The sequence below is a fragment of the Canis lupus genome, chromosome 31, assembly GCF_003254725.2.
Source record: "Canis lupus dingo isolate Sandy chromosome 31, ASM325472v2, whole genome shotgun sequence".
Taxonomy (NCBI): Eukaryota; Metazoa; Chordata; class Mammalia; order Carnivora; family Canidae; genus Canis; species Canis lupus.
In genome coordinates this window covers 39,364,445-39,391,565 of record NC_064273.1, presented here as the reverse complement: position 1 = coordinate 39,391,565, position 27,121 = coordinate 39,364,445, and the positions used below count along the sequence as shown (strand labels likewise).

The following is a 27,121-nucleotide window of genomic DNA, read 5'->3' as shown; positions in this document are numbered from 1 at the left end:
GGATAAAAGTGCCAATAAAAGAAAAACAGATAACATAACAAAAACAATCATAAGAAAGCAAAAGTAGGGGGATCCCTGGGTGGTCCAGTTGGTTGGTGCCTGCCCAGGGCATGATCCTGGAGACCCGGGATCAAGTCCCACGTCGGGCTCCCAGCATGGAGCCTGCTTCTCCCTCTGCCTGTGTCTCTGCCTCTCTCTCTGTGTCTCTCATGAATAAATAAATAAAATAAAAAAAAAAGAAAGCAAAAGTACTATATTAATATCAAAGTAAGTTTCAGGAAAAGGAACATTAATAGAAATAGAGACTGGGGGGCTCAGTGGGTGAAGCATCTGCCTTTGGCGTGATCCCAGGGTTCTGGGATCAAGTCTCTCATTGGGCTCCCTGCGGGGAGCCTGCTTCTCCCTCTGCCTCTGCTCCTTCCTCTGGCCATGTGCTCTCACTCTCTCTCCAATAAATAAAGCCTTAAAAAAAATAGACCTTGAATAACAATAATGTATATGCGCCTAATAGCAGAGCTTCAGAATATAGAAAACATAATGTAGCCGGAGAGGGAATTTGATAAATATACAATTTAATGGATTTCAACATTGTCTCAGCAAGTGTGGACAGAACGTGGAGCCAATTTGAAGTCATGGGCATTTACGGGACGCTTCACCTCCTCCTTTTCAAGAGCTTCTGGACCATTCACTGACACGCCATGCGGGGCGAGTCAAGAGCCATCCCACGGGGTTGAAGTCATCCGGTGGATTCTCTAAGCGTAATGGAATTAAATCAGAATTCAGTAACTAAGAGATAGGAAATCCCACATATTTGGAAATTAAACAATATGCGTCTAAATACCAATGGCCCAAAGGAAAGTACAGGGGAAGAAAACTCTTTGAAGCTGAAAGAAAAAACAATGAGGTAAGAGCTTGCGGGGCGGCCACGGGCTTCCGTGTTGATGCCGCAGTAAGGCCTCGAGCCGGCGGCCTAGGCGCCCGCTTCCAGAACCTAGAACCCGAGTAGGAGGACGGAGATGCCGACAAAAGTCCAGCCCGGGCGGCAGGAAGCACAGTGGGAAGGTGACCCTGGGGGCTGGTGCTCCAGAGCGTCCACAAGCCCGGGGTCTGGTCGGGTGAGGCCGAGGACAGGACGCCGGGTGCCCCGCAGCCAGGTCACCCGGGGGCGACCGGGGGTCAGCCTCACCTGGGCCCTGGCCCACACACGTGCTCGTCTGCACACACCTGCACCCGCACCCCCGCCCGCACCCCTGCACCCCCGTGGCTGCCGCCCCAGTGCACCCGGCTGCCCCCCGTGGCCGCATCCACATGTCCTCGAGGCGTGAGCAGCTCACCCAGGGGCCAGGGCCGGACAGTGGGGAGGTCGCCGCCCTGCAGGGCCCCGGGGCAGTAGGTGGGCTGGGGTCGTGGGGTCCAGGCCGCCCGTGCCCAGGACGGAGCCCCCAGTCCACGGCCCTGTGCCTGTCGGGGTCCTCGGTCAGGTCCCGTGGGTCAGGGTTCCGGACACGCAGGAGCCGAGTTCGGGGACAGCGGGGTCGGCGGTGCCCCTGCCCAGAGCGCCTGCAGGGCCGCCCGGAGCTGCGCCGACTCCCTCTGCCCACCCCCCCCGCCGCCCTCCTGCCTCAAGCGTGCGTCCCCGGGGTGCACGCCTGACCTGGGCCCAGGTCCTGGGGACCCCGCTGACCCCGCGGGGGGGGACAGCCACCGGAGTCCCCGGAGGCCTGCGCACGCCGCACGACCCGGCGCCATCCTTGGCCCATAATCTCGGCAGTTCCTGGGATCCAGAACATTCCAATGTGGGCTGGCTGCCCTCTGTCCGGCCCCCGGCCCCCCGGCCCCACCCCGTGCCCTCCGCGGCCTGGGCCCCGGTGGGAGGTGTCGCTCGGGCCAGCGGCTGCAGTGGGCAGGCCCGGCGCCGCAGGGTGACTGGGGTGACGGGGGTGACGGGGTGACCAGGGTGCCGGCTCTTTAAGGGTGACATCACAAGGCTGCGGAAGGCCGGGCGGCTGTGGGGCTCCGGGGCCTGGGCTGTGCCCGAGCGTCTGCGGGCTCTGGGCTGCCACCTCCATGGGGCCGCAGGCCCGCCCGTGAGCCCCCGCGCCACGGCCATGGCCGAGGGGAGCGAGCTGATGAGCAGGCTCATGAGCGAGAACGCGGAGCTCAAGAAGCAGGTGCGCCTCATGAAGGAGAACCAGATGCTGAAGCGTCTGCTCAGCGAGAGCTGCCAGGAGCGCGGTGGCCTCGGGAGCCGGGACCTGCTGTTCCCCCGGGCGCCCACGTACCCCGAGGACTGCTCCCCCGGGAGCGCAGGTGAGCCGCGGGGGCGCTGATGCCCGAGGCCTCCCCGGGAAAGCGGGGCCGGGACCCCCTCTGCCGTGTCCTCGGCCGAGGCCTCCCTCCCGGCCCGCGGGCCCCACGGACGACATGGGGTGGCGCCGCCCTCAGGCCGCCTACTGGGTGGTCTCGGCGCCTTCCTGGCTGGGACCCCCCTGCGGCCCGGGGGTCTCGGACAGGCCCGGGCGGGGGTGCGGGGGCTGGGGGAGGAGGCGCTGTCGCCCACGGGGTCAGCTGGACACACCCCAGCCCGCCAGCCTGAGCTCCCGCAGCGGCCACGCTCACGCCTGCCACAGGGACCGCCCGGGCCACGGGGCCTCGTGCCCTGGGACACCCCACAGAGGGTCAGGGCGCCCCCTCGGGCCCCAGGACGGCCCGGTCCCAGGAGATGGGTCCGGCGGGGGCCCCCCCAGGGCTCAGAGCCCCCCCGTGTCAGCTGTGGTCCTGGGCCCGCCCCGCCGTCCCTCCATCCTGCACCCGCGGGTCCCCAGTGACGGGCACTTGCGGGGGGACCCGGTCAGGGCGGGGTCCCTGGGACGGCGGCGCCCCCCCGTGCTCACGCCCTGGGCCCCGACCCTGCAGGACAGCAGGCCCTGGCCGGGGAGGCGGGGAGGCCCTGCTGCAGGGCCGGGGCCCAGGTCAGCGGGGCGGCGGCCGCCCTGGGGGGAGCTCAGCTCTGGTCAGCGCCCCCATGCCCGGGGCTCCGGACGCGCCTCAGGCCCCCCAGGCTCTGCGCCCCAAGGCCCACGGTTCCTACTGCCCCTCAGCGCCGCCCTCTAAGCAGGACGCGCTTTCGAGCCCGTGTCCTTCACTGGACAGCACGCGCCGGTGGCCGAGCGCCCCCTCGCCCGAGGGCCGCACCCGCAAGGCTCCCCCCCCCCGGGGCAGCCGCTGCTCACCCACCCGGTTCCTCTCCGAAGCCCGTGGACGGTGCGTCCGCGCTCGTGGGGGCTGGGGGCTGGCCGGGGTCGCTCCCGCCGGTTCACACGGAGCTGTTGGAGGGGCGCCACCAGGCTGTGGCCTCTACCGCCCCCCGCGGCCCCCGCCCTCCCCCCGGACACCTTCGCGACCCCCGGGCCACACCGCGCTCCGCGGGGTCCCCAGGCTGCAGGCCACAGGCTCGTGTGTCGTGGGCCCCCACTCATCCCGCCCTCGGGCCCAGAACCCGGAGGGGCCCTTCCGGAGCTTCTGCGGGGGGAGGGAGGCCGAGGAGCGGGCGCGGCTCAGGGCCCCCCTCGCGGGTCTGGGCTCCGGGCTCCCCGCGGGGTTTCTGCGACGATGCGACATGATCTCTTCCCATCGATCGTCAGCGGGGGCCGAGGTCTGCACAGTGCCTGCTTCTTGGACTGGACTGAGGATCGAAGATAGCGGGTGCTGTTTGTTTTTTTTGTTTTGTTTTGTTTTAATGTTCACACACCTGTGCTGGAGTCACAGGAGGGAATCGGGGCTCAGCGAATAGGAACAGAGAGCCCGAGCCGGCTGAGCCCACCGAGGCCCCGTGGGTGCAGGGGGGGCCCCCCTCGGCTCTGCCCCTCAGCTCTGGGCAGCCCGTGCTCAGGGAGTCCTGAGGCGGCGGCGGGACAGTCCCGGCTGCTCCGGCCGCTGCGGGTCGGGACGCGAGGCAAGACACCTCCGGGGCTGTTCTTCTTTTGAAGTTTTGTTTTTTTTTTTTCTGGGAAAACATCTCCGAAGGTCGATTAGTTGGCTCCCGAGGAGGTACATTTTAGGATATGATGTTTCTTTTTCTTTTAGGGTTTTATTTATTTAAGGAATGTCTCCATCCAGCTTTGGGCTTGAACTCACAGCCCCCAACATCGAGGGGCAGCTCCTCCCACCGAGCCAGCCGCCGCCCCTGCAATTTTTCATTATAGCTCGGAAAAAACACGGTTTCTCAAGAATGTGTTTGCCTCTTTGGTGGGAGGGAGAACCAGTTCACCGTATGAGGCTAGAAAGGGGTCTTGTGAATCACAAGAAGAATCAGTACTTTGAAGGTGACCGCGGGTCATACCTTCTGCGTGACAGTCACTAACCCTAGCGCCCTGGAAGGAGGCGTTGACGAGGGGGACAGAAGGAGCTGCTTCAAGGATGTGAAACATGAATCACCCCCCACGGTCCCCCCAAAAAACCGAGTAGAGAAAAGGCAGAGATAGTCCAGAGAATGAAACCCGAGGGGGGTGAGCACAGGACACGGTCACCAGGGTCGGGGGCGGGGCGGCTGCTGAGGGGGAGCACGAGGAGGCCCGATGGCGCACACCTGGGCCCGGGGAGCGCGGGGAGCACGGCGCGGTGTCTGGACGAGGGAACCGGGACTCCTCCCCGAGGCTCAGCAGCGCAGTGGATGTGAGACTCGCCATGTGCGTGCATGTGTGTGTGCCTGTACGTGCGTGTGCACACACGCGCCGGGAAGCGGGTAAATGTATCCGGTAAGGTACCCGATGACTCAACGGCGTGTCCCCGAGGTTCATGCTGCCACCCCGAGGTATGTGGCAGAGGGAGGCCCCCGCAGGACGGCCGCGGCCACGTAACATTTAAAAGCGTTGGCGTCCCTGTGAACGAGCGAGGACGCACGGGCGTCAGGAGGCTGAGCGGCGGCTCCCTGGGGCTCTGGGGGGCTCTCGGCCTCAGGACCCCCTCCTTCGGGCCTGACTCCCCCTCCCCATCCAGTTGCAGACTTCGGAAGGTTCGCCGGTGCCCCGGAAGCGCCCTGCCAGCTGCCAACGTCCTCCCTGGAGGAGCTGCTGTGCTCGCACGCCCCCATGTCCCGTGAGGACGACGCGTCCCCCGGCTGCGCGGCGCCCGCCCCGGTGCCCTTCAAGGCTTTCCTCGGCGCCCCCGAGCTGCACGCGCCCCGGGGCACCGACCTCAAGCTGTCTCCGCTCCTGAGCCCCCTGCAGGACCCGCTGGCGGACAAGACCCTGCTGGAGCCCAGGGAGATGGTCCGACCCAAGAAGGTGTGCTTCTCGGAGAGCAGCCTGCCGTCGGGGGACAGGACCAGGAGGAGCTACTACCTCAACGGTACGGCCGGGGGTGCGCGGGCCCTGGCGCCCCGGCTCCGCCGTCAGCAGAGGGGGGCGGGCGGCTCAGCCCGGGTCCGGGACTGCTGCTCTTAAAACGTCTTGCCTGTTAAAAAACCAACATTGGGGGCGGGGGTGGGGGGAGACCCGGTGGCTCAGTGGTTTGGCTCCGCCTTCAGCCTGGGGCGTGATCCTGGAGACCCGGGGTCGAGTCCCGCGTTGGGCTCCCTGCGTGGAGCCTGCTTCTCCCTCAGCCTGGGTCTCTGCCATTCTCTCTTTCTCTGTCTCTCATGAATTAAAAAAAAAAAAAAAAAAAAAAACCAACGGCGGGGACCCCTGGGTGGCTCAGCGGTGGAGCGCCAGCCTTCGGCCCAGGGCATGACCCCAGGGTCCCGGGATCGAGTCCCGCATCGGGCTCCCTGCAGGGAGCCTGCTTCTCCCTCGGCCTGCGTCTCTGCCTCTGTCTCTCTGTGTCTCTCGTGAATAAATAAAATCTTAAAAAAACCCAAAAACCCAACGGAGCCGCCACCTCCTCAGGGAACGCAGACAGCGTGGTGGTTGGAGGGCCGGCCGCCAGAGATGGGCGACGTGGAACAGAGAGTCCAGAAACAAGGCCGAGGGTGTACAGGTTTAACGTGCAGCAACGGCACCGAGACAGTCAACGGAGGCACAACAGCCTTTGCAACCAGTGGTGCTGAGATGGGTGGACAAACGTGCACGAGCGTGACGTTGGACCTCACACCACATACAGAAATGAACTCAAAATGTATCAAAGACCTGAAAAAATCTAAAAGAGCTAAAGCCACGAAACTCTTCGAGAAAACACACACACACACACACACACACACACACACACACACACACACAGCTTATGACCTCAGGTTTGGCCACAGGTTTTTAGATGTGACCCCAAAGCACGAGCAACAAAAGGGGAAGTCCGTGCTCTGGGCTTTCTCGGAAGTAAAAGCTGGTATATTTCAAAGGCCCACGTTTCTAGAGAGCGGAACCCGCCCACGGGGGGAGAAAACCCCGGTCCTCACACCATAAGGGCGAGTGTCCCGATGTGTGAGAACCGCCCGCGACCCAGCAGTAAAAAGCCAAACAATCCAATTAAAACTGGGCCGAGAACTGGAAGGAACGTTGCCCCAGAGGAGACGCACACGTGGGGCACGGCGAGATGCTCAAGATCACCATCGGTCACCAGCAAAATGCTGAGGGAACCACGGGACGGCGCGTCAGCCCACGGCGGAGGCTATCACACGCGCGTGCAGGGGGACGTGGCCCCCGAAGGCCGCGCCTCGCCGCTGTGCACCGGCTCGGCAGGTTCATCCCAGATCAGACCCGGAATCACCAGGCGTCCCCGCAACTCGGGTCGAGGGTTCAGGTCCGGGAGAGCCGGGCGCGTCCGTCCGCACAAACACCTGCGTGAACGTTCCGAGCGGCGTTAACCTTGGAGCCCGGACGGCGGGCGGCGCGCGGGGATGACGGGACGTGGCCCACCCCCGCGGCGGCTGTGGCTCGGGGGAGCAGGAATGCGGCGTGCGCGGACCTGGGGCGCACCTTGTGCCTGGCCGCCCCGGAGGGACCCCAGAGCACCCACGTCCGCGGGGACAGCAGGTGCGTCGGCAGCTGCAGGGGCCGTGGGACCGCGGCGGGACAGGGGTTTGTTGTGTTCTGTCTTGGAATCAGGTCATGGTGGCGGCTGGACGGCTGTGAGGGTACGGAAACCCTGGAGTCGCACGCTTTGAGGGAGGGGGCACTGCGCCCCGTGACCTCAGTTCCTTGGTGCAGGCGTGGGCCCCGAGGCCCCCGGGTCACTGTGAGGGTGAAGGAGGCGCAGTCCCCGGGACACCCGTGCACCAGGACCCCCTCGCCGCTCACGCTGGAGCGCCGAGCTGTGCTGCTGTGAGTGGCCACCGTGTGGCCCGTCACCCCAGCATGTCACAGCAGTGTTTCTCCTCGGCCCCCTGAAACCTGCTTTGCCCACTGGGACCCCGCGGCCCCAGGGCCCCCCAGCTCTGGGCCCTCGTGGGGTTCAGTGGGGAGCCGGGCTCTGGGCCGTGTGGCTCAGACGGGACCCTCTGCCGGGCTGTCCACACCCTTGCAGCCCCTCCCTGTCCCCACCGCAGAGCCACCTCCCCTGACGCCCATGGGCCCCATCCACAGATGCTCCCCTCTCGGCGTCTGGGGGTGCACGGCTGAGGCAGTTGCATCCTGACCCTGTCCTCAGGGGCCTATCTTCGGGGCCTGTCCTCAGGGCCCTGTCCTCGGGGGCCATCCTCAGGGTCTGTCCTCGGGGGCTGTCCTCGGGGGTCTGTCCTTGGGGCCCGTCCTTGGGGCCCGTCCTTGGGGCCCTGTCCTCGGGGGTCTGTCCTCGGGGCCCTGTCCTTGGGGGCCGTCCTCAGGGTCCGTCCTCGGGGGCCTGTCCTCTGGGGTCACCAGTGGCCACCTGGCAGCAGCCTGTCCTGAAAGGGCTGATGAGCCCCTGTGGTCACCCACTGGCGGCGCCGTGTGAGCGCCCTGGAGGCTGTCTTGGCTGGACGGTTAAGGGGACCCGGGCACAGGATGGGGCCGAGGAAGGCAACCACCTGCCCACGGCCACGGCCAAGGCTGGTCCTGGGGTCCTGCCGCTCTCAGGGCTCAGGTGCCCGTGTGGGGTGTCCTGTGTGTGGTCACGGGACCCACCCGTGGGTGTGCCCCTGCCCTTGGGGTGGAGCCCGCAGGCTGCACCAGGCGTCACCTGTAGGGTTGGTCTGGTGGCTGGACAAGCCCTGGGCTCCTCGTGGGGATGAAAGCCCGGCAGGAGCAGGGGGAGGCGTCGGGCGGAGGCTCTGGGCGGCGGGGATGCGGCTGTGCTCGCCGGGGTCTCGGGGTCACACGCATGGGGCCAGGAGCGTGGGAAGGGTCCGCTGACTGAGGGACGGGGCTGCAGCAGGTCTGGAAGCAGGTTCTGGGGGGACAAGACAAACGCTCCTGGGCTGAGAAACAAGCTTGAAAGGCATTTCCCTTGGTCTCAGAGGACGGGGGTGGGGTGGGTGGCGACGACCCGGACCACAGGTGGTCAGGCTGCCTGGGGCGAGGGGACAGGGGTCGCTGCCCTGGGACCGCAGGAGGGTCCAGCTCTCCTTCCCCTGCTGTTACCCTCCGGCTTGGGGGCGGCCGGGGCCCTCCGCGGTGGGGGGGGGCCGGGCCCCAGCGCTTCACCCCAAACCCGGGCGCGATTACTTCAGTTGTTCCCCCAAACGGATCCAGGGGTGCGGCAGGAGGAGGCTTGGCCCCTGACTGTCCTTGTCCTGCGCCGGCCTGCCCCGCCGCTCCTCACAGAGATCCAGGGCTGCTGCGGCGCCCAGAAGGACGGGCGCATCGTCGGGGAGATCGCCTTCCAGCTGGACCGGCGCATCCTGGCCTACGTGTTCCCGGGGCTGACCCGCCTGTACGGCTTCACCGTGTCCAACATCCCCGAGAAGATCAAGCAGGTGCGCCCCTGCCGCCGCCTCCCTGCCGGGTCCCTCCCTCCGCTGGGGCCCTCCCGCGCCCTGGGGTCCCTCCCTCCCCCCGGGACCCTCCCTCCCCGGGAGCCCCCTCCCTCCCCGGGGTCCCTCCCTCCCCTGAGCCCCTCCCCAGGCCCCTCCCTCCCGGAGGCCCCACCCCGTGCTGCCCACACAGCTCTAGGGGTCCCCCCTCCCCCCACCTGCCCTCTGCGGCGGGGAGGCCTCGGGTGACCCGGGGTCCCAGCGCCCGGGCCGCGCCGCAGGGGGTGGGCAGGGGGTGGGCAGGGGGGGGCCGCCGCCCACGGAGCCGCCCCCGCAGACGTGCACCAAGTCCCTGGACGGGTCGGTGGACCAGACGCGGCTGCGGGAGCTGACCCAGCGCTACGCGGCGCTCACGGCGCGCCTGGAGAGGCTGGGCTACAACCGCGACGTGCACCCGGAGTTCAGCGAGTTCCTCATCAACACCTACGGCATCCTGCGGCAGCGGCCCGACCTGCGCGCCAGCCCCCCCCGCAGCCCGGCCGCGCTGCGCAAGCTGCTCATCGACGTGCTGCCCCCCAAGTTCCTGGGCGACTCGCTGCTGCTGCTCAGCTGCCTGTGCGAGCTCGCCAAGGACGACCGCAAGCCGCTCTTCGCCTGGTGAGCCGCCCGCAGCGAGCCTCCCTGCGGGGGCGGGGCGGGGCTGGAGCGGGTCGCCTGCGCCCCTCCCGCGGCCGCCCAGGAGCGCCCCGGCCCGCCCGGCCCCAGCAGGCGCCCCCTCGGCCCCCAGCCCGGCCCGGCCCGGCCCGGCCCGGCCGCCCACACCCGCGGCACCATCGAGTCACTGTATTAAAACCATCCGTTTCCTGTTTCCCTTTCCCTTGGCTCTTTGAGGGGTGGAGAGCGCGGGGAGGTGCCCGCAGGATCCGGGGGCTGAGCCGCGACCCAGCCTCGAGGGGCACAGCTCCCGGGCCTCCAGCCAATGGGGCACCCGCCCGGTCAGGCCTCGAGGACTCCACTCCGGCCGCAAGGAGCCTGCGGCTGGTTTCCCCAAATGCAGAGCCTGAGGCGAGGGTTCCGTGCGGGCAGGGCGGCTGTAGGCCCCGCAGAGCTGGGGCAAAATGAAAACACAGGTCCCTTGTTCCGACGTGGGAATTGCATGGGGACAGCAGCGTAGGGGACAGAGAGGAGGGCGCCCGGGGCTGTGTGGATTCCGGGGAACCTGCTTAATCCAGGGATGATCTGACACGCCCCCTCCCCCCATGCTGGAGCCGTCAGGTCCCCGTGTCTCCTGAGATCTCCAAGACAAGTGACCCCCTGGGCCCACGGCCTGGCGCTGGCCCCCTCCTGGGCCTTGGCTGAGTGGATGGTCCCCGGTCCCGTCCCTGCTGTGGGTGTGAAAGTATTGGGGTTTCTGGGTCACCTGTCCCTGTCACAGCCTCCTGTGTCCCAGAGGCCCCAGGCGTCTTAGGACACAGCCACAGCCTGGGCAGCCCGACACCCCAACAGAACAGGGGGCTTCAAACCGCACTTATTACCCCCCAGCCGGGGGCTGGACATCGCAGCTCCGGAGCCCCTCTCCTGGGTGCGCAGATGCGGCCTTCCCTCCGCGGCCTCACAGGCTTGTGCTCTCCCTATGAGGACACCAGTCGGAGTAGACAAGGGTCACCCCACGACAGACATGATGTTAACTTTACTGCCTTTGTAAAGACCCTGTGTCCAAATACAGCCGCTCCCTGAGGTGCAGGGGTCGGGGCTTCAACACATGATTTTGGGGGTGGCCACAACCCAGTCCATAACTGACGCCTCCCTGCCCTTCCAGCCACTGGACACCCACCCCCGGCTGAGGGACTCTGCCACCTTGGGGGTCCATCCAGGGTGCACAGATTTAGCACCAGGGCTCTGCGTCGGGGGAGGGGGGCTGGTGGGCACTTGGGCACCACCGGGATGCAGGCCTCTAGGGACGAGCCTCAGCGTTAGGACCCGGGTTTGGAAAAACGCTTTCGTTGGGCCTTTGCAGGTCCTGCCGGGGCTCCCGTCACTCGTGGGACCTAGAGGAGGGAGAGCGGTCATCGTGTCCACCCAGGGGAGCCGGGGCTGCAGAGGGCCTGGCCTGCCGCAGCCTCCCCGGGGTTCTGGGCTTGTCTGGCTGCTCCAGGGGTGGGGTCCCGAGGCCACACACGGGGACCAGGAGCTGGGCGTCTCCCCCCTGGGACCTTGGCCCCCCTGCACTGCCACGGCTGGGTGGGTCCTGCGCCCTGGCGGATGGCAGACGGGGTACAGTGGGCGTCTGGGAGGGCCCTGGCGGGCGGGCAGGAGTGTCCTCAGGCTGGTGCTGTCCCTACCCTGCCGGGCTCGCCTCCTCCTAGGTAGCTCCGCAGGCTGGGAATGCCCACCTGGTGGCCCGGCCGGGTGTCTGGGTGCAGGGCCCTGGGCTGCTGGCCCGGACACGTCACCCCTTCGTGAGAAGCCTCCGGCCTCGGGAGAACAGCCAGCAGCTGGGGAGCTGGGGCTTCATCGTGCTCCCTTGCGCTGCAGGGACGTCCACGCACGTGCAGACTCGACACCCCCCCCCCCCCCGCCCCGACCAGGCCGAGCTGACCTCTGCCGAGAGCCAGGGCCGCGGACGGGGCCCCACACTTGGCCCCTCTCATCTTTCTGCCGCCTGAAGCTCAGAAGCCGATGTGAAAAAATTGAGGCTCACAGGGTCACCTGGGGTGTCATATGGAGGGTCACTTGGAAGGTCACTGGAGGGTCACTAGAGGGTCACATGCAGGGTCACATGCAGAGTCACATGGAAGGTCATAAGCATCACAAGGTGGGTCACTTGGAGGGTCCTTGGAGCATTACTTGGAGGGTCACATGGAGGGTCACTGGCAGATCACGTTGAGGGTCACTTGATGGACACTTGGAAGGTCACATGGAAGGTCACATGGAGGGTCATTTGGGTCACATGGAGGGTCACATGCAGGGTTACTTGCAAGGTCACATAGAGGGTCACTGGAGGGTCACTGGAGGATCACTTGGAGCATCACTTGGAGGGTCACTGGAGGGTCATTTGGAGGGCCACATGGAGGGTCACATAGAGGGTCACTTGGAGGGTCACTTGGAGCATCACTTGGAGCATCACTTGGAAGGTCACTGGGAGAGTCACATGGAGCGTCACTTGGAGCATCACTTGGAGAGTCACATGGAGAGTCACTGGAGGGTCAATTGGAGGATCACTTGGAGGATCACTTGGAGGGTCACTTGGAGGGTCAATGGAGAGTCACATAGAGGATCACATAGGGGGTCACTTGGAGCATCACTTAGTCACTTGGAGGGTCATATGGAGGGTCACATGGAGAGTCACTGGAGGGTCACTTGGAGCGTCACTTGGAGGGTCACTGGAGGGTCATATGGAGGGTCACTTGGAGGGTCAATGGAGGGCCACATGGAGAGTCACAGAGGGTTACTTGGAGCATCACTTGGAGGGTCACTGGAGAGTCACATAGAGGATCACATAGGGGGTCACTTGGAGCATCACTTGGAGAGTCACTTGGAGGGTCCTATGGAGGGTCACATGGAGAGTCACTGGAGGGTCATATGGAGGGTCACAGAGGGTCACTTGGAGCGTCACTTGGAGCGTCACTCGGAGCGTCACTTGGAGTGTCACTTGGAGAGTCACTTGGAAGGTCACTTGGAGGGTCACATGCAGGGTCACATGAACAACCACCAGGAGGCCCTGGGCCAAGCTGGGATTGGAGCCTGGGTTGACCTGAGTCCAGCACCTGGGAGGACGTTTGCCCCCTGAGGGTCCCGGTCACCTGTGCTGCTCTCGGGGGAGCCTGCCCCCAGCCGGGTGGGCGGATGTCGTCGTCTGGCTCACGGGGTCCGGCCCCCTTCCTGTCCTGCTCCGTGGGTGCGCAGACACCACGGCCGCCCGCGCCTCGCCAGGACTATGGTTAATGAGCAGCCCGGCTGCCGTGGGAGGGCCCTGCCGCCGCAGATAAGGGCCGCGGGCCCCGGGGAGCACTGTCCCTCCTCCCCTCCGTCTGTCCTGGGAGCAGAGCCCAGGATCGAGGCCCGACCATGGCCCAGCTGGTGGAATGTGTTCCCAACTTCTCAGAGGGGAACAACCAGCAGGTGAGGGGGGGCGGGGGGCTTAGGGCCAGGACACAGGTGTGCTCCGTGCGGGTCTGGGGAGCGGGTCTCCCCTGTCCTCAGCCACGGGGAGGTGCCCATGAGGCGGGGACTCGAAGGGGCCGACAGGGCTAAGGAAGAGGCCGGGGGATGGGCAGGCAGGCAGGGGTCCCCACACCTCCTCAGGTGGGCTCTGCTCTTATCCCCCCGTTACCGAGGAGGACACTGAGGCACAGGGAGTGGAGCAGACCCCCGACAGCCACAGAGCCCTGCTCCCGACCACTGGGCTATCCTGCTGCCACAGAAGGTTCCGGGCCCTTCACTCGCCCCCCCGCCCTGGGACTGCTTGGGAGGCCAGCACCCTGACCCTCTGTGTCCTTGGCCCATAGGTCACCTTCTTGGAGCCCAGCAGTCCCTCCATCCGGGTTCTGATTCCTGCCTCAGTTTCCCCTCTTTTCCCTCCTCTTGCTGACCCCAAGAAACACGGGCGGGCTTCCCCGGGCCTGCGCTCTTGGAGGGATTCCCACATGCTCAGCCCTGGCTCCTTAGGCCCCTGTGTGGGTGGTGGTTGGGGCGGCAGGAGAGGCGCGGCTCCCCTGAGGCTCCTGTCCCTTCTTCCAAGTGGGGAAACTGAGGCACGGGGTCGGGCTCTCCTCCCCAGGTGATTGACGCCATCTCCCGAGCCGTGACCCAGACCCCGGGCTGTGTGCTGCTGGACGTGGACGCCGGCCCCTCCACCAACCGCACTGTCTACACCTTCGTGGGGCAGCCCCAGGCCGTGGTGGAGGGGGCCCTGAACGCCGCCCGGGCGGCCTTCCAGCTCATCGACATGAGCCAGCACCGGGGTGAGCGCGCGGCCGGCTCCGCCTCGGGCGCGGGGCAGCGGCCTAGGGCTTGTCCCGGGAGGGCCCCCGGGGGTCTCGGGCCGCCCGTGTTTCAGGGGTGCCCAGTGCCGGCATCCCGCGCGGGCCTGGGGGGGCCCGGGGCGCGAGGACGCGGGAGCCGGCCGTCCAGTGGACCGTCCAGGGCGGCCGGGGTCAAAGGTTGGACACACAGGGAGAGGTCAAGAGGGCAGGGTCTCTGGCCGCTGGGCGGGGGCGGGGGACCCACAGGTGATCCCAGCCGGTGAGCGAGGAAGCTAATCCCAGCCAAGGGCTCCCGCGCCGCGGGGCCCGTGGGGAGGGGCCCAGGTTTGGGGGAGGCCGCTCCGGAAGCTGCGGGGCCGAGGGCCGGGCGGCCAGTGGGAGCGCGGCGCCTGCCCGGGCACTGAGCCCCGTGGCTCCGAGGGGGACCTGGCCCGCTGGCTCTCGCAGGGTCCCCGCGGCGGAGGGTGGGGTGCGGCGGGGCGTCCAGGAGCCCTCTGAGCGCCCGGCCCAGCCTCCCCTTCCTCCACCCCTGTCCCTGCAGGGGAGCACCCCCGGATGGGCGCCCTGGACGTGTGCCCCTTCGTGCCCGTGAGGGGCGTCACCATGGATGAGTGTGTGCTCTGTGCCCAGGCCTTTGGCCGGCGGCTGGCGGAGGAGCTGGGCGTGCCGGGTGAGTGCGCCAGGAGGGGCCCCCCAGGGCAGGGCCCCCACCGCCCGTGGGGACCTCAGGGTCTCGGCCCGGCCGTCGGGGGCAGGGCCACCGCTTCCTAAGGGAATGACATCCTCTGGGGAGGTCAGACCCGGAGACCAGGGCGCCAGTGGGGGGCCGGGGGAGCCCCGCGGGGCCACGGGGGATGGGGTGGGTGCGCGCAGGGTGGGAGGGGCCAGTGCGGCAGCGCATGGTCCTGGGGACCCCGGGCTGCTGGGGCACGTTGCCTTCTAGAAAGAACCGAACGTGCTTCCCTCCCTCCCTCTACTTCTAACTCCTGGCGTCGGGGACACTGTGCAGGAGGGGCAGCAGGGTGGGGCCGCCCTGCCCCGGGGGGGGGGTGCAGAGGAGGGGTCCCCGCCCAATCGGAGGCCCCATCAGTGACCCCCACACCCTCCTGAGAGACCCATGGATGCAGGAAGGGGGCGCAGGAAGCCGGCCGGTGCAGGCCGTGAGGGTTCAGCTCGCGTGTCCGGCACTAGGGCCCTGACCCCCCGGGGACCCTACCCCCATCCCTGCCCCCCATCCCTGCCCCCACCCTGTGCCCTCTGCCCCCCCACCCCGCCCTGACCCCCGTGCCCTCGCAGTGTACCTGTACGGGGAGGCGGCCCAGACCGCGGGGCGCAGGGCCCTGCCGGCCATCCGGGCGGGGGAGTACGAGGCCCTCCCCGACAAGGTGCGTGTCCTGGCGGGGGTGGGGGGGTGGGGGGTGGGCCTGCAGGGGGGCGCCCGCCTCCTCCCCGACGGGCAGGGGCCCTCCCGGGGGTCGCCACAGCCCGGTGCGTCTCCCCGCAGCTCAAGCAGGCTGAGTGGGCGCCCGACTTTGGCCCCAGCTCCTTCGTCCCCCGCTGGGGGGCCACGGCCACGGGCGCTCGGAAGTTCCTCATCGCCTTCAACGTCAACCTGCTCGGCACCCGGGAGCAGGCGCATCGCATCGCCCTCAACATCCGGGAGCAGGGCCGGGGCCGGGACCAGGTGAGGGGCTCCCCAGCCTGGGCGTCTACGGCCGTGGCAGGTAGAGCCCTTGTTAGGGTCTCGCAGGATTCCATACTCCTGGGGGGACATCTGCTTCGGAGTCCCCCCACAGCTCCTGGTGCCCCGGGTACCCCCAGGTACCCCCCGGGGACTCCAGGTGCGCCCCACAGCTCCAGGGGCCCCGGGTACCCCCAGGTACCCCCCAGGGACTCTAGGTGCCCCCCACCCCCTGCCAGACAGCGAGGCCCCGGGAGCAGCATGTAAGAGCAACATAGCAGCAGGGCACACCCCGAATCCCTCTTTTTGTTCTTGCTGAATCCAGAGCCCAGAGGTCCGTCAGGTGGGCCCGGGAGCACAGAGCCCGCCTCTGGGCTGAGGGCGGGTGGCAGGGACGAGCGCGGGAGGGGGGGTTGGGGGGACCCAGGCGGGCTCCCAGGGCAGGGCGCGGTGTGGGCGAGGTGCTGGGGGGCAAGGCTGTGTGAGCCTGGTGCCCGCGGGGGCCTCAGGTCCCTGAGGGTGGCCTGTCCCCTGCTGGCTCGGCGAGGAGCAAGGGCGCCAGCCGGGGCGGGGCAGCAGCGCAGCACCTGCGGGCCCCGGGGCCTGGGGGTGGGCAGGGCCTGAGCCGGAGTCTCCCTCGTAGCCAGGACGCCTGAAGAAGGTCCAGGGCATCGGCTGGTACCTGGATGAGAAGAACCTGGCCCAGGTGTCCACAAACCTCCTGGACTTCGAGGTCACAGCGCTGCATACGGTCTACGAGGAGACCTGCAGAGAAGCCCAGGTGGGCGCGGGCGTCCCTGGGGGAGGGGGGTCCCTCCGGGTGGGCGGGGGGCGTCCCCCGGGGGGGCGGGGCGGGTCCCAGGACACCCTCAGGGCGTCTCCTGTCCCCCCTGCCCTGGACTGTCCCTGGACGTCTGCAGGAGCTGAGCGTCGCGGTGGTGGGCTCGCAGCTGGTGGGCTTGGTGCCCCTGAAGGCCCTTCTGGACGCCGCCGCCTTCTACTGCGAGAGGGAGAACCTCTTCATCCTGGAGGAGGAGCACCGCGTCAGGCTGGTGGGCCGGGACCCCGTGAGGGGCGGGGGGGCAGTGAGCTTGGGGCGCCTGCACCGGTCTGCAGGCCGGGCCTCCTCCCGCTCGCCTGCCGCCTCCTCCGAGGCCACAGGGGTTTCTCTGTCCCGTCCTGTAACCCGTCCCCGCAGAGGACGCCACCACCTCCGGCCACCTGGCGTGTGCTGGCGGCGCCCATTGGGGCGGAGGTCGCGCCCTCCCGAGTCAGGCCCGCGCCCCGGTGGGTGGCTTTGGGGGCACGGCCATCGGCCATCGTAAGAGGAGGAAGCGTTCCAGCCCATGAACGTGGGCTCTCCACTTATTTACATTTCCTTTAATTTATTTCAACAACGTTTTGTAGTTTTTATCGTACCGGTCTTGGTTAAGTTAACCAACTCCTAATTTATCCCTTTTCATATTATTGTAAATGGAATTGCTTTTGCAACTTCTTCCCAGTGCTCATCGTGAGTGCGTAGAAATGCTCTGGGTCTTGCGTGTTGACGCGCACCCCGCTCCCTTCCTCGTCTCGTTTGTTAGCTCTCGGTGCTTAAACGGTTCAGTTCAAATACTATACTTCACCCTTTGGCTCTTTATCAACGGGGGACGGTGTCCGTTGATGCTTGGGGACGACAGACAAGCACGGGGGCCCTGAGTCTCCCAGCCCGCGGGTGGTTGGACACACAGGCTCACGGTGCTTCCCTGTGCGGGACGTGGCACCCTTGGCCCCGACTTTCTGTGAACTTATTCTTGCAAGATAGTCGGACGACCGGAATCGCGGGTCACCTGCCTTCACCCGAGCGTGTTGCAGACGTAGCTCCACCGTCTCCGGGGTCACGGCCCCAGGGGAGGCCTATGGCTGTGGTCATGTCCCCGGTCTCCAGGGGCTGGTCCTTATCCCCGATGCCGGAAGAACTTCCTCTTTGTCCTCGAAGTCCACTGACGTCTTCCCCTTGTAGTCGCTCTCGTTTCCTCCACGTAGCTTCTGAGCTACTGATGTGGTTTGGGCTCTTTCTGGCTGTTGCACAATTTTGTGTAATTGTTTTCCGTTGATGTGATCCCCTACTCACAGTAAAGCTGTAGGATCGGGACGAGGAACCCGCGCCAGCTCCAGGCTCTCCGGTTGTTTGCATTCGCCCCATTCGCTGCGACGTTCTATGTATCCACGCAGAATCGTAATTTTTTTTTTCTTTTTGGACGGAAGGCGCATTTTAGAGTAGGTTAGAGACGTTGTACTGTTTTCTAACTTTACCCTTTCTCGGTAAGAAAATGCTTTTATTTTCTCCCTCCTCAGGAAACAGAATTTATTCACAAAGTTTGACGAGTAATATATACAAACATTAAGGAATGTGTTATAAATATCTAAAAATGCCTTAACTAGTTTCAATGCATTGTCTTTACAGATATGCGTTTTTTAAAAAAAAGTTCTCTATTTAAATTCAATTTAGTTAACATATGCTGTATTATTAGCTTCAGGGGTAGAATTTAGTGATTCATTATATAGCTATTCAGTCATATAGTTGCACATTTATAACGCCGAGGGACGGGGAGCATCTTCCCGCGTGCCTGGGCCCCGTGTGGGTCTCCGCTCACGTGTCTGCTCACGTCTTCCGCCCATCTCTTGAGGGATTGTTCGTCTCTCGGGTGTTGAGTTTGGGAAGTTCCTCGTGGATCTCAGACACCAGCCCTTGGCGGGGGAGACGCTCGCAAGCATCCCCGCCCACCCCGCAGGTCGTCTTGGTTCTTTTTTTTTTTTTTAAATTTTATTTATTTATGATAGTCACAGAGAGAGAGAGAGGCAGAGACACAGGCAGAGGGAGAAGCAGGCTCCATGCACTGGGAGCCCGATGTGGGATTCGATCCCGGGACTCCAGGATCGCGCCCTGGGCCAAAGGCAGGCGCCAAACCGCTGCACCACCCAGGGTCTTGGTTCTGTTGACTGGCTCCTCGGCTGTGAGGACACTTGTGATCCCGGTCAGGCCCCATTGCTCACGTGTGCCTCCGCGTCCCTTGCCGTCGGAGACGCGGCGACCCAGGGCGGCTGCGGCCGAGGCCTTCCATTCACTTGGAGTCTGTTTCCCGGTGTGGTCCGAGGAAGTGGCCCAGTTTCAGTCTTCTGCCCGTGACTCTCCAGTTTCCCCAACACCGTTTGCTGAAGAGACTGTCCTTTTCCCGGTGGATGGTCTTTCCTGCTTTGTCGAAGATGAGTTGACCATAGAGTTGAGGGTCTACTTTTGGGTTCTGTGGATCTATGCGTCTGTTTCTGGGCCAGTTCCTACTGGAAAAGAAAAAAAAAAAAAGGAAATGGCTTTCATCTCTCCTGCATTTATTTATTCCTTATTAACGTGTTTGATGCTCTTCCGTATTTCTTACCGTGTTGTTTCCTATTCTTTACCTGAGAGTTGTGCTGTCCGCAGTCTTTGAAGGTCCGATTTTGCAATTGCTGCACCTGTTCACTTTGTCACGGCGACTTGCTGCTTCATGTGTTTTGTGATTTTCAATCGGGCGTGCGTGTTCTGTGCGACTTTATCTGTGGCAATTCTTGGACGCCCGGGTTTAAAGTCTGCATTCGCCTCTGTTAGGTCTTGGATGCGTGATCACACGGGGCCCCGCGGACTCAGTCTTTTGCTTGGAGCTTTGGAACTACGCAGAGTTCAGAGGGGCTTGTGGTTAGAATTCCCAGGAAGGGTCTTTCCTGCTTCACCAAAGGGAAGGCAGAGACAGAAGTATCCCAATTGCATCCTTAAGTGGGGTTTTTTTTTCCTTTGCTTGTTTGTTTTTGTTGTTGTTTTGTTTAATCCAAGTTCATCCTTGGAGATGTCCCCTTTCAGAGGCCTCCGGCCTGACCCTCACTTTTCATGCTCGTGAGGAGCTGCCAGAGGCTCTCAGATGCACCAGGGTGGAGCCAGCTTGAGGGTGAGCAGGGCTCCCTTTCTGGTCATTTCTGGCCTTCAATGAGCTCCTTTACATTCTGGCAGCTTAGCCAGGCATTTAATTCATTTTTAAATTTTGTCTTCCTGTGCGGGAGGGCTCTGCTTTAGCACTTGCTGAGGACTCCGTGGGCTCTCAAGAAGCACTCTTACTATTTCCATGTCCTCAGGGAGACCTCCCGGCCACCCTCTGCCCCTGGGACTCTGCTGCCTTGTTTCTCTCAACGGGCACTTGTCGCTCCCCAGCTTGCTTCAAAGCGTCCGCTCAGCTCAGCACAGCTGGGTACGCCATGGCCTGCGGCACATAAAGTGTCGTGACTATTTTTTGGTGGAAAGATTTCTAAGGTTAAAAGGAGATTGTTCCATGAGGTGAAATCTAGTTTTCCTCAAAGAACAAGACTTGTTTGGGTGAATCAGGCAGCTCCTGGGCTTTACAAGTTGCGACAACTGACACCCAGTGAATTATGAATCTTGTCCAAATGGGTAGTTTTGTTGGTCCCTTTCAGGGATGGCTCATGTGTGTGCTGGCGTCTGTGGGACGCACATGGCTTAGAAGGAGGGCCCTCCTGCCTCTGGGTCTCGGTTCCCCTGTGGGCGAAGATGGGTGGGTGGGGGCCCTGCTCCGGGCTGGGGGCCTTCCCGGAAGCCAGCGGTCGGCAAGCTCCTGGGGGTGGGCATGCGGCCAGCTACGCTCCCCGCACAAAGCTGACAGAGCAGGGGTGCCACCGTGAGCTCCGGGGGGACCCCACCACTCGGGGGCCTGGCTCAGGTCGGGGGTCGAGGAGGCTCGACATCATCGGCCCCTTTTTCCAGGTGGTGAACCGGCTGGGCCTGGACTCTCTGTCCCCGTTCAACCCTAAGGAGCGGATCATCGAGTGAGCCCCCGCGGAGCCCTGCCTCAGTCCTTTCGGAGCCCCCGGGGTGGTCCCTTGCTCGTCACGGCACCGGGGGCCTGGGCCAGCCGGGCGGCCGGGGGTGCTTGGAGGACACGGTGGGCCCCGACGCCACCCCGCCGGGTCGTCACGGGGGCTAGTGCGTGCCCGTGGCCCGTGGTGGTGAGGGGCCGTGTGGGGAGCGGCCGCGGTCGGGGGCACAGCCTGCAGCGACCTGGGCCCTGCCCCCCCGCCCCCCGCCCCGCTCAGCCGACCCCTCCCCTCAGGTACCTGGTGCCCGACGGCGGGCCCGAGCCGAGCCTGGCGGACCAGCCGCTGCGTGCCTTTGTCCGTGAGGTGGGCGCCCGCTCGGCGGCCCCCGGGGGCGGCTCCGTGGCAGCGGCCAGTGCGGCCCTGGTGAGCGGCGAGGGGCGGGGGCGGGGGCGGCGGCCGAGGGCCTGGCCCGGCCCGGTCTCACGGCTCCCGCCCGCACAGGGCGCCGCGCTGGCCTCCATGGCCGGCCTCATGACGTACGGGCGGCGCCAGTTTGAGCACCTGGATGCCACCGTGCGGCGCCTCGTCCCGCCCTTCCACGCCGCCGCGGCCGCGCTGACGGAGCTGGTGGACGCCGACGCCCGAGCCTTCCGGGCCTACCTGGTGAGTGCTCGAGGGACGGCCGGCCCGAGGGGGACACGGCGGGGCGGGGGGGTCGCCCGCCAGGGAGCCTGGGGGGGACGCGGTCCCGCCGCTATCGCGCCCCCCGGGGACGCAGGCCGAGTCCGGGGCTCGGAGGGGCAGCGCTCGCCGTCTCGGGCGCTGGAGGAGACGCTGCAGCCACAGGCAGAGCGAGGCCGGGGCGCTGGGAGGCTCCACACCTCGCTCACCTACCCAAGGAAGGAGGGTCGGGGGGGGCATCGGGGGTGGGTCGGGGGTCAGGCGGGGTCAGGCGGGGTCAGATGGGGGTCAGGCAGCAGGTCAGGGAGGTCAGGCGGTGGTCAGGCGAGGGTAGATGGGGGTCAGGTGGGGTCAGGCGGGGTCAGGCAGCAGGTCAGGGAGGTCAGGCGGTGGTCAGGCGAGGGTAGCTGGGGGTCAGGTGGGGTCAGGCGGGGTCAGGTGGGGTCAGGCGGGGTCAGGTGGGGTCAGATGGGGGTCAGGCAGCAGGTCAGGGAGGTCAGGCGGTGGTCAGGCGAGGGTAGATGGGGGTCAGGTGGGGTCAGGCGGGGTCAGGTGGGGTCAGGCGGGGTCAGGTGGGGTCAGGCGGGGTCAGGCAGCAGGTCAGGGAGTTCAGGCGGTGGTCAGGCGAGGGTAGATGGGGGTCAGGTGGGGTCAGGCGGGGTCAGGTGGGTTCAGGCGGGGTCAGGCGGGGTCAGGTGGGGTCAGGCGGGGTCAGGCAGCAGGTCAGGGAGGTCAGGCGGTGGTCAGGCGAGGGTAGATGGGGGTCAGGTGGGGTCAGGTGGGGTCAGGTGGGTTCAGGCGGGGGGGCGACGACAGGGCCATAGCTGGAACCGGGGGCAGGGGATGCAGCACTTGCGGGATGATCAGAGACGTGAGTCCAGCACCAAAGCCCCCCCACCCCCACCCCGCGTCGGGGTCCTGAGCAGTTCGTGGTGGAAGGACCCGGGAGAGGCGCGAGCTCACAGCCACCAGCTGCCCCAGAGGCTTCCAGATGGGGCCACCTCACGGGCGGGCCTGGGCCGAGGCGAGTCAGGGTGGCAGGAGCCCCCAGGCTCTGATGACCCCAGTGATGTCCAGGGCACGCCGTGCACCCCAGAGTGAAGGCTGGAACCAGGGGAGCCATCGAGGTCTCGCCAGGTTAGCGTCTGGCACTGAAGGTCACGGCCTCGGGAGGCAGGACATCCAGCGCCTTCTTCCATCTGTTCCTAGACGTAAATTTCATTGACGCGCTGTCCAGGGTAGGCGAGGACGCGGTCCAGAGCTCACAGGACAGGCTGGGGGGAGCAGCCCCGCGCCCTGGGCAGGCGTGTTTCTAGGACACGCGTCCCGAGATGTTTGTATTGGCGAAAAGCCAGTTTTTCTTTTTCTCCTCATTTCCCGCACAAGTGGCGTCATACGTGTTCTTGGTTTCCCTCTGGGGCTCGTCATGTGACGCTCGGTTAGAGCCGCTTCTATGTGGTGCGTAGAGACCACAAGCCGCCAGCTGCCACTGCAGGTCTTCCCTGGCTCGTGGTGACCGGGTTGTGACCGATAGATCCAGCCTATGTTCAAAATACTCTGAACAGAAAATGCATTTAACACCTGGGCCGCGGCGCACGGCAGGGTAGCTGGGCACACGCAGGGGGCGGCGGCGGGGGAAGCTCCCCCGTGAGAGTCGAGCAGCTCGTGTGAGGACCGAATGCCCGCCGGGACCCACGGGAGGGCCGTGACCGCGCAGCGCTGGCCTGGCAAAGACCCACATGCGAAGCGCCAAGCGCTGCTCCCACTGAGTGCACATCACTCCCGCCGCCACCACGACGTCAGAACATCCTAGGTCGGACCGTGTAGGCGGGAGCCCGTCGTGTCCTGTGCACGTCTGGGGGGGACACTGCGCGGGAAGCCAAACACGAACTGCAGCGGGAGGCGGGGAGGCAGGCGGCCTGAGGGGTGCAGGGAAACCCCTGCTCCCTGCGCAAGTGCCTCGGCCTCCTGACCGGGAAGAGCGGGACCCGGGGTCGCCCCAATCCCCAAGGGTCCGCAGAGGAGCCGCTTCCTCCCGGATCAGGGCCTGTGGGCAAGAGGACCACATGGGGGAGGGAACCGAACCCCGGGGGATGGGCTGGGCTTTGTCCGCGGGCAGGAGCTGTGGGGGTGGCCGCTAGGGTTCGTTCGGCCTCTGGTTGGAGACTCAGCCGCATCCAGAAGGGACACGCTCCGCAGCCGGCCGGGCCCTGGTCCTCGCGGGCGGGACGTCAGTGTGTGAGGGAGACTCCTGGGCAGATGCAGGGGTGCGGGGTGGGTGCCCAACATAGCGGCCGGCGTGAGGACTGTCGGGAGGAAGGCCCCAGCTGGTACGGGTGGGAGTGGAGGGGGGTGGAGGGAGCAGGGGAGGGGGTAGGGGGCATGGTGGGGGTGTAGGGGGTGTAGGGGTGGGGTGTAGGGAGGTGTAGGGGGTGTGGGGGAACAGGGTGGGGGTGTAGGGGGAGCAGGGATATAGAGGGGTGTAGGGGGATATGGGTGGGGGTGTAGGGGGAGCAGTGGTGTAGAGGGGTGTAGGGGGGTGTGGGTGTGGGGGGGCAGGGTGGGGGTGTAGAGGGCAGGGTGGAGGTGTAGGGATTAGGGTGGGGGTGTAGGGGGAGCGGGGGTGTAGAGGGATGTAGGGGGGTGTGAGGGGCAGGGTGGGGGTGTAGGGGGTATAGGGGGCTTAGAGGGGTGTAGGGGCAGGGCTGGGGCAGCACACCTGGTGCAGCGGCCGGGGTTAGGGCCCAGGCAGTGACGGGGGCCCATGCTGCTGGGGTCTCCCGGCCCCTGAGCCCCCCGTGCCCTCATCCCCACAGTGGGAGCCTCGGCACCGGGTGGCAGGGCTGCTCCGAGGGGCTTCTGTGCCCTGGGACCCCCGGCCGCGGTGTGGACGCTGTCCTGGCCCCACTCGGACTCTCCGGGGGGCCCCGGGCCGCTGCCGCTGCTCACCCCACGTGCTCTGTGTCCTCTTCTCCCAGGAGGCAACGAAGCTGCCCAAGAGCACGGAGGAGGAGAGGGACAGGTGAGTGCCACGGGGACACCGGCGCCCTGCCCTTGGAGCCCTTCCATCCACCCCGGGTCCCCTCCCCGCTCTGGGCTGGGCGGAGGGGGACGGGGCAGGCGGGCCCCGGGCGTCCGGGCCCTGACGGGCGGCCCCCGTGGATCCAGGCGGGCGGCGGCCCTGCAGGAGGGGCTGCGGCAGGCGGTGGCCGTGCCCCTGGCCCTCGCGGACACGGTGGCCTCGCTGTGGCCGGCGCTGCAGGAGCTGGCGCGCTGCGGGAACCTGGCCTGCCGGTCGGACCTGCAGGTACGGGGAGGGGCCCGGCCTCCTGCTGCAGGGGGGCCGCGGGGAGGGTCGTGGGTGCTGGCCGAGGGACCTCCGAGGGACCTCCTTGACTCACCTGGACCTCGGGCCCACCCCAGCTCCGCCGCGGACCCCCGGAGACCCCACCTTCCCGTCCCCCCATTCCTCGGCCCTTGCTCCGCGGAGAGCCCTGGCCGGGAGCCCGCGCGGCGGAGCCTCGCCTCGTCAGGGGAGGGCGTGGGCTCTGAGCCCGGAGGGCCGGGCAGGAGCCCCCCGCGCGTGCACCCCTGGGCCTCTGCAGGCGGGCTGCCCTGCGCCCCTAGAGGACTGGGGACCCTCGGGTGACGAGGCCCGCGTGGTGGAGGGGCAGGGGAGCGCGCCCGCCCAGGCCACGGCCGCGGCTCCGCTCTCCCCTGCTGCAGGTGGCGGCCAAAGCCCTGGAGACCGGCGTGTTTGGTGCGTATTTCAACGTGCTCATCAACCTGAAGGACATCACGGACGACGTGTTTAAGGACCAGGTGGGCAGGAGGCGCCCGGGGCTCGGCCCGCAGTGGGACCCAGCGGTGGCTTCGGTGCTGCGGTGCCACCGCGTGGCCTGGGAGTGTCCCCTGTGAGATGCCTCTGGGTCCTGACCACGTAGGTGTCAACTTGCAGGCTGGGCCACGTGAGCCCCTCTGGGTTCGGGGTCATAGCTCTGCCCCCCATGGTTGCGGCCACAGTGGGAAGACCCGGTGGGGGGGCCTGCTGTCCTCAAATCTCAGGAGAGTGCTGCAAGAAGTCGGGGGCCCCCAGGTCGGGGGCTTGGGACCACCCGGAGAGGACAGGCCGGGGAGCATGGCGGGGACACAGGGCGGCCGGGACCCGGCGCTGGTGGGGACGGGTTCAGGTGCAGGGTGACGCCTGGGCCGTGTCTGCCAGACCCGCCAGCACATCGCCAGGCTCCTGCAGGACGCCAAGACCCAGGCAGCGCTGGTGCTGGACCACCTGGAGGCCCGGCAGGAGTGATTGTGGCCGGGACACTGCGCGGACGCCGCACCCCTCCACGCCCCCCCCTTCCCACGGGCCGGCCCTGCTCAGCGACACAGCCTCCAGACACGTCCCTGTGGGGCCCCGCGCAGGCTGGGGGGTCAGGGGTGCACTTGGGGAGCGAGTCACCCCCCATCACCTGCCGCCCTGAGTAAAGTGATGACCTATCAGTGCCCGTGTGGTGTGACTGGAGGTGACTGGAGAAGGGATGGCGGGCTCAGTGGGCGGGGACGGGCCGAGATGCGTGGGCATGGGGACAGGGGTCAGAGGAGTCAGGGGACACGCCGGTCCCAGGGTTCCACAGACACTTGAGCCAGGCCCCTGGAGCCTGAGCCGGGCCAGGGGTCACTGGGAGCTCCCGGGGCTGGGGCCGTCCCCTCCCGGCCCCCCTCACACCTCCTTAGCAGGAGCTCCCGGGGCCTGGTCGGTATTTAGAGAGACTGATACTCTAAAACGTGTTTTATTCACTCATCCTTCCCCATATTTTCATTGTGAAATGTAAGAGACAGTCAGAAACCATGGCCAACAGCTCAACGGCTTGTGACCATGTCCCGGGTCGCCCTCTCCGGTCTCAGAATCCCCCCGACTCCCAGGACCCTGCTCGACAGCCCCTGAACCCATTCCCCTGTTGGCCCGTGTGCAGATGCGAGCTCGGCGGCTTGCTGACCTCAGAGCCCTCTGACCCCTGTGGTCCGGCCTGTCGTTCAAAGCCCCCGTTTCCTTGTTGGTCTGCAGCTTGGACGACCTGTGCACTGCTGTGGGCGGGGTGCGCGGGCCCTGCTATATTGTACTATCATCAGTGGGTTTCTTTAATTCGGTTATTAATTGGCTTTTGTCACTGGCTGCTGCCACGTTGGGGGCATAAATATCTACAACTGCCCGATCTTGTCGGAAAGACCCTTTCATCTTGGCGTAGACGCTTTACGATGAGAGACCCCTTCTCATCTCTTGTTACAGTCTCTTTGGTTTATTTTTATTTTTTATTTTTTTAAGGGTTATTTATTTATTTATTTACTTATTAATAACTCCTCCTTATTTATTTATTCATGAGAGACACAGAGAGAGAGAGAGAGAGAGGCAGAGACACAGGCAGAGGGAGAAGCAGGCTCCATGCAGGGAGCCTGACGCAGGACTCGATCTCGGGTCTCCAGGACCACACCCTGGGCCAAAGGCAGGCGCCAAACCACTGAGCCACCCAGGGATCCCCTTTCTTTGGTTTAAAATCTAATTTGTGTGATAGAAGGATAGTCACTACTGGCATCTGTTAGCATGAGACAGGGGTCTCCGCCCCCCACTTTCAATCAGTAGTTGCCTTTGGGTCTAAATGAGTCTCCTGTAGACACCACATGGAGGGGCCTTGCTTTTTTTTATCCAATCTGTGCCCTGTGTCTTCTGATTGGAGCATTTAGCCCATTCACATTCAGAGGAACTATTGAGAGAGATGAATTTAGTGCCATCCTATTGCCTGTAAAGCCCCTGTTTCTGTAGATTGTCTTTGCTTCTTTCTGGTCTATGTTACTCTGGGGCTCTCTCTTCTCTTACGGGATCCCCCTTAATATTTCTTGCAGGCTTGCTTTTGTGATCACGTCTTCTTTCAGTTTCTGTGCGTCCTGGAAGCTCTTTCTCTCTCCTTCCACTCTGAATGACGGCCTTGCTGGACAAAGTATTCGTGGCTGCGTGTTTTTCTCATAATAGCACCTGGATGTCACGCCAGCCCTTTCTCCCTGCCAGGTCTCTACGGACAGGTCGGCCGCCAGCCTAATGTGTCTGCCCTTGTAGGTTAA

The 27,121-nt window shown here is 65.4% G+C and overlaps 2 protein-coding genes and 1 long non-coding RNA gene across 4 annotated transcripts; 2 read left to right on the top strand and 1 right to left on the bottom strand.

Annotated features, from left to right (window-relative positions):
• Positions 1–555: 555 nt before the first annotated feature.
• On the bottom strand, positions 556–1,993 carry LOC118353032 (uncharacterized). Its single transcript, XR_004811161.2, has 2 exons — positions 1,655–1,993; positions 556–752 (listed from the first exon to the last, which is right to left on the bottom strand). It is a non-coding gene; the product is annotated as an uncharacterized LOC118353032 (long non-coding RNA).
• On the top strand, positions 1,982–9,620 carry SPATC1L (spermatogenesis and centriole associated 1 like). Of its 2 annotated transcripts, none has more exons than XM_025462196.3 (4): positions 1,982–2,310; positions 4,999–5,349; positions 8,601–8,824; positions 9,159–9,620. In XM_025462196.3, exons 1-4 carry the CDS (start codon positions 2,109–2,111, stop codon positions 9,480–9,482), a joined length of 1,101 nt encoding a protein of 366 aa, XP_025317981.1. In that variant the 5' UTR covers positions 1,982–2,108; the 3' UTR covers positions 9,483–9,620. The 2 variants fall into 2 exon arrangements, with proteins under 2 accessions (XP_025317981.1, XP_025317982.1); XM_025462197.3 differs by having other exon boundaries at positions 1,987–2,310; positions 8,673–8,824; positions 9,159–9,601.
• Positions 9,621–12,807: 3,187 nt separating this feature from the next.
• FTCD (formimidoyltransferase cyclodeaminase) lies at positions 12,808–25,507 on the top strand. The gene is made up of 14 exons (XM_025462195.3): positions 12,808–12,943; positions 13,602–13,785; positions 14,348–14,476; positions 15,103–15,191; positions 15,311–15,490; positions 16,131–16,268; positions 16,408–16,539; positions 20,274–20,335; positions 20,620–20,689; positions 20,828–20,989; positions 23,986–24,029; positions 24,176–24,314; positions 24,734–24,829; positions 25,230–25,507. Exons 1-14 carry the CDS (start codon positions 12,890–12,892, stop codon positions 25,314–25,316), a joined length of 1,566 nt encoding a protein of 521 aa, XP_025317980.1. The 5' UTR covers positions 12,808–12,889; the 3' UTR covers positions 25,317–25,507.
• The last annotated feature ends 1,614 nt before the right edge of the window (positions 25,508–27,121 follow it).

Bases quoted from the DNA above. Each gene is read 5' to 3' on its own strand.
- SPATC1L (XM_025462196.3), top strand. From the start codon at position 2,109: ATGGCCGAGGGGAGCGAGCTGATGAGCAGGCTCATGAGCGAGAACGCG. The intron at 2,311-4,998 runs GTGAGCCGCGGG...CTCCCCATCCAG, and splicing joins CTGCTCCCCCGGGAGCGCAG to TTGCAGACTTCGGAAGGTTC. The intron at 8,825-9,158 runs GTGCGCCCCTGC...CCGCCCCCGCAG, and splicing joins TCCCCGAGAAGATCAAGCAG to ACGTGCACCAAGTCCCTGGA.
- FTCD (XM_025462195.3), top strand. From the start codon at position 12,890: ATGGCCCAGCTGGTGGAATGTGTTCCCAACTTCTCAGAGGGGAACAAC. The intron at 13,786-14,347 runs GTGAGCGCGCGG...CTGTCCCTGCAG, and splicing joins CGACATGAGCCAGCACCGGG to GGGAGCACCCCCGGATGGGC. The intron at 14,477-15,102 runs GTGAGTGCGCCA...GTGCCCTCGCAG, and splicing joins GGAGGAGCTGGGCGTGCCGG to TGTACCTGTACGGGGAGGCG.